General features: G+C 67.1%; 1 protein-coding gene across 1 annotated transcript; it reads left to right on the top strand.

Moving 5' to 3' along the window:
- The first annotated feature begins 288 nt into the window (after nucleotides 1-288).
- PRKCSH (protein kinase C substrate 80K-H) lies at nucleotides 289-10283 on the top strand. The gene is given in 18 exon segments (XM_054051845.1): nucleotides 289-417; nucleotides 1510-1617; nucleotides 1702-1818; nucleotides 2391-2486; nucleotides 2976-3030; nucleotides 3551-3668; nucleotides 4457-4586; nucleotides 5355-5439; nucleotides 5542-5620; nucleotides 6031-6108; nucleotides 6710-6771; nucleotides 6773-6845; nucleotides 6924-7014; nucleotides 7971-8040; nucleotides 8498-8587; nucleotides 8887-8961; nucleotides 9235-9334; nucleotides 9984-10283. Coding segments are annotated over 17 exon segments (1545 nt in total). The 5' UTR covers nucleotides 289-417; nucleotides 1510-1526; the 3' UTR covers nucleotides 10119-10283.
- The last annotated feature ends 136 nt before the right edge of the window (nucleotides 10284-10419 follow it).

Below are 10419 nucleotides of genomic sequence, written 5' to 3'. Positions count from 1 at the left end.
ATCCCCCTGACCCCCCCCATTTCAGCCCCCCCATTTCAGCCCCCCCTCCCGCACACACGTGCAGCTCCGGCTCCTGCGCCCCTCGCCCCCCCTTCCTCCTTTTGTCTCTATGGCAACCGGACGCTTGGCCGCTCATTGGCTGCCACGCCACACCCAACATGGCGACCCCAGCCGGGATGGTCAGCGTGGCTGCCACACCCAACATGGCCGCACCCGGAAAAAATTATGGGGGTCAGGGGCGCTGCCACACCCAACATGGCGTTCCCCAGGAAGGGAAGGTCGGGGGTGTGCCACACTCAACATGGCGGCGGCGCCCGGACACCGCCTGCCCTTCGCGGCGTGACAGGAAGTGACACTTCCGACCCTTCCGGTTCCTCCGTGTGGACCCTGAACCGGCCGCGCGCGGAGCTCCTCGCGGTACCGGGAGTCCTATAGGGGACCTATAGGGGGCTGTGTGGGCTATAACGGGGTATAGGGGGAGCTATGGGGGGCTATAGGGAGCTATAAGGCTCCATGGGGGGTCTATAGGGGTGCTATAGGGTGACTATAGGGCAATATGGCGGGTTTATTGGGGGCTATGGGGGTCCTATGGAGGTATATAGGGGGTATGGGGGCCTATAGGGGCTCATAGGGATCTTGTGGGGGGGCTGCACGGGGCTGTAGGGCGATATAAGGGGGATATGTGGGGGTATAGGGGGTTGAGGGGGAGTCTGGGGGTGCCCAGGAGCTCCCCAGGGCCTGTGGGGCACAGGGGGCGCCTATAGGAGGGCTATAGGGGGGCTGGGGGGCATAAAGGGGTCTTTGGGGGGCCTCGAGGTGTCTATAGAGGGTATAAGGGAGGTCGTGGGGGGAATCAAAGGGTCTTGGGGGGATCTCGGAGGAGGCAGCGCTATAGGGGACCTGGGGGGGGCTCTGTAGGGGCTTCATAGAGGCCTCAGTGGGGGGAGAGGTCTGGGATGGGCTCTATAGGGGGCTCTGGGGGGGTCTCTATAGGAGCTCTACAGTGGGGTGCTCTATAGGGTCTGGGAGGATCTCTATGGGGGGTCCTTATAGGGCAGTCTATAGGGTGTTCTGTAGAGTCTCTGTAGGCTGTGGGCGCGGATAGCGGTCTCTATAGGGAGCTGTATAGGAACTCTATAGTGGGGGGCTCTGTAGCGTCCAGGATGGTCTCTATAGGGTTCTACATAAGAGTCTCTATGGGGTTCATGCAGGTGTTTATGGGGGGTCTCTCTCTATAGGGGGTCTCTATGGGGGGTCTTTATAGGGGGTCTCTATGGGGGGTCTCTCTTTATTGGGGGTCTCTATGGGGGGTCTTTATAGGGATTCTCTCTCTATAGGGGGTCTCTATAAGGAGTCTCTATAGCAGAGGTCACTGTAGGGCCCCTTTGAAGGGTGTCTATAGCGCAGAGTCCCTATAGGGGCCCTGTGGTGGTTTTATTTTAGAGTCTCTGCGGGGGTCCCTATAGGGGCTTTTGGGGTGTCTATAGGGTCCCTATACGGTCCTTATAGGCCCCAGCGGCACCGCCATGCTGCCCCCCCCCCTGCTGCTGCTGCTGCTGCCGCCGGCGCTGCTCGGCGCTCTGGAGGTGCCGCGGCCGCGGGGCGTCTCGCTCTCCAGTGAGTGACTGGGCTGAACTGGGAGGCACTGGGAGGCACTGGGAGGAATGGGGGACCCCCCCTGACCCCCCCCGGCCCCCCCAGACCTGCCGTTCTACGAGGCCTCGCGGCCGTTCACCTGCCTCGACGGTTCGGCCACCATCGCCTTCGCCCGCGTCAACGACGACTACTGCGACTGCCGCGACGGCTCCGATGAGCCCGGTGAGACCCCAAACCCTGACCTGCACCCCAAAACCCTGACCTGCACCCCGAAACCCCCGACCTGCACCCCAAAACCCCAACCTGCACCCCAAAACCCCGACCTGCACCCCAAAACCCCCGACCTGCACCCCAAAACCCCGACCTGCACCCCAAAACCCCAACCTGCACCCCGAAACCCCCGACCTGCACCCCAAAACCTGCCCTCCAGACACAAAACCCCCACCCAGACCCCAAATCCCCCCATCGGGAACCCTCTGGACCCCAAAACCCCACACTCAGACCCCTAAACCCCAACCCAGACCCCAAAACCGCCCCATGCGGAACCCTCTGGACCCCAAAACCCCCATCCAGACCCCAAACCCCCTTATCCGAAACCCTCTGGACCTCAAAACCCCCCACCCAGACCCCTAAACCGCCCCATCTGACCCCTGCCCCCCAATTCCTCCCTCTGCCCCCTAACTGCCCCCCAATTCCTCCCAGTGCCCCCCAGTTCCCCCCATTCTGCCCCCCCAGCCCCCCAGTTCCTCCCTCTGCCCCCCAACTGCCCCCCAACCTCTGCCGTGCCCCCCCAGGCACCCCCGCCTGCCCCAACGGCCGCTTCCACTGCACCAACGCCGGATTCCGGCCCCGAACCATTCCGGCCGCCCACGTCAACGACGGCGTCTGCGGTGAGGGGGGGGACACGAGCAGTTTTGGGGTCCGTGGGGGTGTTTGTGGGAGTCCCAGGGGGAGATCTGGGGGTCCCGGGGGAGCATTTGGGGGTCCCAGGGTGTCCCAGAGGTTGGGGAGCCCTCTGGGGGGGCGGTGAGGGGGTCCCAGGAGATGAGGGGGGGTCCCTGGGGGGGGATTTCAGGGCTCCCAGAGGAGATTTGGGGTCCCTGGGGTGTTTGGGGGGGTCCCACAGGGGGTTTAGTGGTTCCTGGGGGGGGTCCCAGGGGATGGGGGGGTCCCTGCGGGGTCCCTGAGTGGTTTTGGGGTCCCTGTGGGGGAATGTGGGGGCTCCCAGAGGAGATTTGGGGTCCCTGGGGTGTTTGGGGGGGGCCCAGAGGTGGGGGTGGGGGGTCCCTGGGGGGGATCTTGGGGGGTCCTGAAGAGTTTTGGGGTCCTGTGAGGATCTGGGGGGGTCCCCAAGATGCTGAGCGCCCCCCCCCCCCCAGATTGTTGCGACGCCAGTGACGAGTACGAGAGTGGAGTCTGCGAGAACACCTGCAAGTGAGACTGTGGGGGACTGGGAGGGACTGGGGAGGACTGGGAGGGAACTGGGAAGGACTGGGGGGGACTGGGGAGGAACTGGGGGAGACTGGGAGGGACTGGGAGGGGACTGGGAAGGACTGGGAGGGGACTGGGAAGGACTGGGGGGGACTGGGAGGGGACTGGGAAGGACTGGGGGGGACTGGGAAGGACTGGGGGAGACTGGGAGGGACTGGGAGGGGACTGGGAAGGACTGGGGGGGCATGGGGGGGACTGGGAGGCACTGGTGGTTACTGGGAGCACTGGGCCGCGCAGGGAGCTGGGCCGGCGGGAGCGGGAGGCACTGGTGGTTACTGGTGGTTACTGGTGGTTACTGGGCGGCGCAGGGAGCTGGGCCGGCGGGAGCGGGAGGGCACTGGTGGTTACTGGTGGTTACTGGTGGTTACTGGGCGGCGCAGGGAGCTGGGCCGGCGGGAGCGGGAGGGCACTGGTGGTTACTGGGAGGGCACTGGTGGTTACTGGTGGTTACTGGGCGGCGCAGGGAGCTGGGCCGGCGGGAGCGGGAGGCGCAGCAGCGCAGGGCCGAGCTGGAGCGCGAGGGGCTGCGCCTCAAACAGCGTTTGGCGCAGGAGGCGGCGGCGGGGCGGCTCGAGAAGCAGGTCTGGGGGGGCCGGGGGGGTTTGGGGGTCCGGGGGGGGACATTGGGGATCCTGGGGGGGTTTTGGGGGGCTTTAGGGGTCCTGGGGGGCACACAGAGGGACTTTGGGGGTCCTGGGGGGGGACATTGAGGGTCCTGGGGGGGTTTGAGGGGGGCTTTGGGGGTCCTGGGGGGACACAGAGGGACTTTGGGGGTCCTGGGGGGGTTTAGGGGGGCTTTGGGGGTCCTGGGGGGGACATTGGGGGTTCGGGGGGGGGTTTGGGGGGCTTTGGGGGTCCTGGGAGGGGTTTTGGGGGGCTTTGGGGTCCTGGGGGGGTTTTGGGGGACTCTAGGGGTCCTGGGGGGGAAACAGAGGGACATTGGGGGTCCTGGAGGGGTGCGTGTGGCCTTTGGGGGGGCTCTGGGGGGCACATGGAGGGACATTGGGAGTCCTGGGGGGGTTTGGGGGGAGCTTTGGGGGTCCTGGGGGGCACAGAGGGACATTGGGGGTCCTGGGGGGGTGCGTGTGGCCTTTGGGGGGGCTCTGGGGGGCACATGGAGGGACATTGGGGGTCCGGGTGGGTTTTTGGGGTGTCATGGGGGGGGTCTCACCTCTGTGCCCTCCCAGGAGCGTCTGGGGGGGCTGCAGGGGGGGTTCGGGGGGTTTTGGGGTGTCATGGGGGGCTCCTCACCCCCGTGCCCCCCCAGGAGCGTTTGGGGGGGCTGCAGGGGGGGTTCGGGGGTGTCATGGGGGGGTTCAGGGGGGGTTTGGGGTGTCATGGGGGGGTCCTCACCCCCGTGCCCCCCCAGGAGCGTTTGGGGGGGCTGCAGGCGGCACGCCGGGGGCTCGAGCAGCGCGTGGGGGCCCTGCGAGCGGCCAAGGACGCGGCCGAAGGCCCCGAACGGGCGGCGAAGGAGGAGCAGCGGCGCCGCTGGGACGGTACGGGGGGGCCGGGGGACCCCCAGAGTCCATGGGGGGGGCTGTGGGACCCCCAGAGTGAGTGAGGGGGGGGGCCGGGGGACCCCCAGAGTGAGTGAGGGGGGGACCGGGGGACCCCCAGAGTCCATGAGGGGGGGGCTGTGGGACCCCCAGACTGAGGGGGGGCTATGGGACCCCCAGAGAGAGTGAGGGGGGTGCTATGGGACCCCCAGAGTGAGTGAGGGGGGGGCTATGGGACCCTGAGGACCCCCAGAGAGGGGGGGCTATGGGACCCCGAGAGTGAGGGGGTGCTGTGGGACCCCAGTGGGGCGGGGGGGGTGTGTGTCTCAGACATTGGGGTCCCCCTAGGATTTGGGGGCGGGGTCTCTTGGACCTCGGAGGCCACCCCCCCCCAATTTGGGGTCCACCCCATTGTGGGGTCCCCAAAGATGGGGTGAAGGGGGTCTCTTGGATATTGGGGTCCCCCAGCATGGGGTGGGGGTGTCTCTTGAGTTTTGGGGTCCCCCCCAGATATCAGTATCCCTTGAGGATGGTGTTTTGGGGGTCTCTTGGATATCGAGCCCCCCCTCCCCCATTTTGGGGTCCCCCCATCTCGGGGTCCCATTAGGATGGGGTGGGGAAGGCTCTCGGGTATGGGGGTCCCCCTAGGATGGAATGAGGGGGGCTCTTTGGACATTGGGGTCCCCTAAGTTGGGGGGGGGGGTTGTCTCTCGGATATTGGGGTCCCCCAAGACTGAACGGGGGGTGTCTCGGATTTGGGGTCCCCAGAGCAGCGCGCGGCGGCGGCGGCAGCGCAGGACGCGGCGCGGGCGGACGAAACCTTCGCGGCTTTGGACGCCGACGGCGACGGGCGGTGAGGGGGGGGGGTGCAAAGGGAGGGTTTTGGGGTACCCCGGGGGGGGGAGAGCAGCACCCAGGACCCCCCAAACCCCCCTGACCTCCCCCCCTCCCCCAGGCTGACGGCGGCCGAGCTGCGCGTGCGCCCCGAGTTTGACAGCGACGGCGACGGCGCCGTCTCCGAGGACGAAGTCCAGGTGGGACCCCAAAACCAGTTTGGGGGGTGTTCTTCCCAGTTTGGGGGGGGCTGCTCCCAGTTTGGGGGGTGTTCTTCCCAGTTTGGGGGGGCTGCTCCCAGTTTGGGGGGTGTTCTTCCCAGTTTGGGGGGGGCTGCTCCCAGTTTGGGGGGTGTTCTTCCCAGTTTGGGGGGGCTGCTCCCAGTTTGGGGGGTGTTCTTCCCAGTTTGGGGGTCCTGGCCCCTCTCTGCCCCCCCAGTGAGGCTTTGGGTCTGTTCCCAGTTTGGGGGGGGCTGTTCCCAGTTTGGGGGGGCCTCTCCCCCTTCAGGGAGGGGCGTTCCCAATTCAGGGTCCCAGTTTGGTCCCAGTTTGGGGTTCCCCTTCCCAGTTTATTCCCAGTCCGTCCCAGTTCAGTCCCAGTCTCCCCACAGGTGGTGGCGGGGGGGCTCCCCCTGGACCCCGAAACCTTCCGCCAGCGACTCTGGGGGCGCCTCCGGGACCCCCCACAGGTGGGGGGCAGCTCTGGGGGGGCTCAGTCTTTTGGGGGGTCCTGAGGGCCTTTTTGGGGGTTTCTGAGGGCCTTTTGGGGGTTTCTGAGGGCCTTTTTGGGGGGTTCTGAGGACCTTTTTGGGGGTTCATGGCCTTTGGGGGGTCTGAGGGCCTTTTTGGGGTGTTCTGAGGGCCTTTTGGGGGGGATCCCAGATTTTAGGGGAGGGTCGGTGTTTTGGGGGGGGGAACGGACAGATTTGGGGGGGGTCCCTAACTTTTGAGGGGTGCTCCAGGGCTTTGGGGGGGCTCAGCGCCTCTGGGCCAGGTTGGGGGGGGGTGTCCCAAATTTTTGAGGGGTTTCCCTGGATTTTGAGGGGCTTTTGGAGGTTTGGGGGGGGGGTTCCCACATTTAGGGGGACACTTTTTTTTGGGGGGGGTCAGAGCTTTGAGGGGGTCCCCAGGGCTTTTTGCAGGGGGGGTCCCCGAGTTTGGGGGAGTCTCAAGGTTTGAGGGGTCCCCAGGTTTTGGGTTTTTTTGGGAGTGGGGGGATGGGGGGGGACCCCAGGCCTTTGGGGGGGGTTCCTGTGTTTTGGGGTGTCCTACCTTTCGTGCCCCCCCCAGGGCCAGGCCGAGCCCCCCCCGCCCCCCCCCCGAACCCCCCCTGGAGGAGACGACACCCCCCGAGGAGGAGGAGGAGGAGGAGGAGGACGGCGCAGAGGAAGAGGACGACGACGAAGGCCCTGAGGAGGAGCTGAAGGTTTGTGGGTGCGGGGGGGGACCCCTGTACCCCGTTTTGAGGGGGGTCCTGACCCCGCTGCGCCCCCCCCCCTTCCAGGTGCCCCCCCCGCAGCACCCTGAGGAGAAGGGGTCCGAGGAGCCCCCCCCGGAACCCCCTTTCGACGCCGCCACTCAGGCACTCATTGATGGTGAGGAGGGGGACTTTTGGGGGGGTCCTGGGGGATTGGGGGTTCCCCAAAGGGTCGCTGAGCGGTTTTGGGGGGGTCCTGGGGGGGATTGGGGGTTTCCCGAGGGGTCCCTGAGCGGTTTTGGGGGGGTCCTGGAGGGATTGGGGGTTCCCCAAAGGGTCCCTGAGCAGTTTTGGGGGGGTCCTGGGGGGATTGGGGTTCCCCAAAGGGTCCCTGAGCAGTTTTGGGGGGGTCCTGGGGGGATTGGGGTTCCCCAAAGGGTCGCTGAGCGGTTTTGGGGGGGTCCTGGGGGGGATTGGGGTTCCCCAAAGGGTCCCTGAGCGGTTTTGGGGGGGTCCTGGGGGGATTGGGGGTTCCCTGAGGGGTCTCTGAGTGGTTTTTGGGGGGGACTGGGGGTTCCCCAAAGGGTCCCTGAGCAGTTTTGGGGGGGTCCTGGGGGGATTGGGGTTCCCCAAAGGGTCCCTGAGCGGTTTTGGGGGGGTCCTGGGGGGACTTGGGGGTCCCTGTAGGGGTCCTTGGGAGTGTTTGGGGGTTCCTGGGGGGACTTGGGGGTCCCTGGGGGTGCGGTGGGGGGTTTGGGGGTTCCTGGAGATGTTGGGGTGTCCTGGGGGGGGGTTGAGGGTCTTTGTGGGGGTCACTGAGGTGTTTAGGGAGGGGATGAGGCTTTTTTTTGGGGGGTCCTCGGGGTGCCTGGAGCTGTTGGGGGGGACTGAGGGGGTTTGGGGGTTCCTGAATGGGTCCGGGGGGGGTTTTGGGGGGTCCCGGGGGGAATTAGGGGTTCCTGGGGGGGGGGGGGCGGGGAGGCTGGAGGATTTTTGGGGGGAGCCCATGGGGGGGCTTCGTTCTTTTTGGGGGGTGGCAGTGGGGGGGCGGGGGGGAGTCTGGGAGTTTTTGGGGGGTCCAGAGGTTTTGGGGGGTGGGGTGTCATTTTGGGGTCCCCCCTGACCCCCCCACAGCTGCCGAGAAGGCGCGGGAGGAGTTGGCGGAGGCCGAGCGGGAGCTCAAGGAGACCGACGAGTCCATCAGGTGGGGGGGGACACCCCCAAACCCCTCTGGCTGGGGGGGGGGGGCACCCCCAAACCCCTCTGGCTCAGGAAGGTGGGGGGACACCCCCGATTCCACCCCTTTTGGGGGACCCTGGCTGCTTTGCCCCACGTGCCTCAGTTTGCCTGTGGGTTGGGGGGGGTCTGGAGGTGTTGGGGGAGGGCTGAGACCCTTTTTTTGGGGTGTGGGGGCCACCCCCAAACTCCTCCTGCTTTGGGGTGGGGCACCCCCAATTCCCTCCCCTCCCCCAAAATGGGGGACCCTGATCCCTTTGCCCCACGTGCCTCAGTTTCCCCATGGATTGGGAAGGTCCGGGTGTGTTTAGGGTGGGGGGGGCAGGGTTTTTTGGGGGGGTCTTGGGGTTTTTTGAGGGGGGGAGTTGTGTGGGGGTTTGGGGGCGCCCCTGGACCCCCCCGTGCCCCCCGTTTCCCCCCCCCAGGGCTCTGGAGCAGGAGTTGGGCTTCGACTTCGGCCCTCAGGGCGAGTTCTGGTATCTGCACGGCCACTGCTACGAACTGCCCACCAGCGAGTGAGGGGCCGGGAAGGGGGGGGCCGGAAAGGGGGGGCCCGAAAAGGGGGGGCTGTGGGGCTGGAAAAGGGGGGGCCTGGAAAAGGGGGGGGGCTGGAAAAGGGGGGGCTCTGGGGCTGGAAAAGGGGGGGCTGGAAAAGGGGGGGCTGGAAAAGGGGGGGCTGTGGGGTTATAGGGCTGGAAAAGGGTCCTGGGGGGGCACCTGGGGGGTCCCGGGGCCTATGGGGGGGCTATGGGGGTGTCCTGGGGGTCCCCAGTGTCCCCACAGCCCCCCCTCTGCCCCCCCTTTTTCCCCTCAGGTACATTTACCGTCTGTGTCCCTTCAAACGCGTCTCCCAAAAACCCAAACACGGCGGTGCCGACACCAACCTGGGGTGAGGGCTCCCCCCGAACCCCGAGTGTCCCCCGGAGGGCCCCCCGTGTGTCCCCCCCCGTCCCTCTCACGTGTCCCCCCATATCCCTGTGTCCCCCAATGTCCCCCCATATCCCCCATCTCCCCCTATATCCCCATATCCCCATCCCCACTATATCCCTTATTGTCCCCCTCGCGTCGCTGCACCTCAGTTGTCCCTCACGCCCTTTTGTCCCCCCCTCTGTTCCCCCTTTTGTCCCCCCTCTGTCCCCCTCTGTCCCCCTCTTTCCCGCAGGACGTGGGGTTCCTGGTCGGGCCCTGAGGGCGATCGCTTCGCTGCGATGCGCTACGAGCACGGCACGGGCTGCTGGCAGGGCCCCAACCGCTCCACCACCGTGAGCCCCACCGCCCTCGGGGTGTCCCCACGGTGTCCCCACGGCCCTCGGGGTGCCCCCAGGGTGTCCCCACAGCCCTCGGGGTGTCCCCAGGGCGTCCCCACGGCCCTTGGGGTGTCCCCACAGCCCTTGGGGTGTCCCCAGGGTGTCCCCACGGCCCTCGGGGTGTCCCCAGGGCGTCCCCACAGCCCTCGGGGTGTCCCCAGGGTGTTCCCACAGCCCTCGGGGTGTCCCCAGGGTGTCCCCACAGCCCTTGGGGTGTCCCCAGGGTGTTCCCATGGCCCTCAGGGTGTCCCCACATCCCCCCCAGTGTCCCCATGTCCCGTCCCTCCGCAGCACCCCCTGGGATGTCCCCCTCAATGTCCCCATCCCTCGGGGTGGCCCATTGCTGTCCCTAAGGCTGTCCCCACCCTTTGGGGTGTCCCTGTGTCCCCTTGGGGTGTCCCCCATCCCTTGGGGTGCCCTGTGTCCCCCTGGGGGGGCCCCCCCATATCCCCTAGGGGGGTGTCTGTGTCCCCTGCCCTGGGGGGGGTTCCCTGTGTCTTGGGGTGTCCCCAACATCCCTCGGGGGTTCCCCGGGAAGGTGCTCTGTCCTTTGGGGTGTCCCTGTCCTTTGGGGTCCCCCCCAATGTGTCCCCTCCCCCCCCAGGTGAAGCTGTCGTGTGGGACGGAGACGGCGGTGACGGCGGCGTCGGAGCCGAGTCGCTGCGAGTACCTTCTGGAGTTGGTGACGCCGGCGGCGTGCCGCGACCCCCCGGAGCGCGGGGAGCACGACGAGCTCTGAGCCGCGCCCCAGGGGACCCCCCGAGCACCGGGGACCCCCCCCGAGCGCGAGAGACCCCCCCGAGTGTGACAGACCCCCCTTGTACAAGGAACCCCCCTTTGCCTCCCACCCTGGGGGGAGCTCTGTGCCTCAGTTTCCCCTCGAGGGGCCATTCCTGCTGCCTGGGGGAAGTGGGTGGGGGGGCAGTGTACCCCTGCCTCAGTTTCCCTTTCCAAGAGCTGACCGGGACCACAGACCCCTCAGTGCTTTGGGGGGGGGGGTGTGGGTGTCATTTTGGGGGTGAAGATGATTTTTTGGGGTG

Source organism: Cuculus canorus, chromosome 30, assembly GCF_017976375.1.
Source record: "Cuculus canorus isolate bCucCan1 chromosome 30, bCucCan1.pri, whole genome shotgun sequence".
NCBI lineage: Eukaryota > Metazoa > Chordata > Aves > Cuculiformes > Cuculidae > Cuculus > Cuculus canorus.
This window is presented reverse-complemented; position numbering and strand designations above follow the sequence as displayed.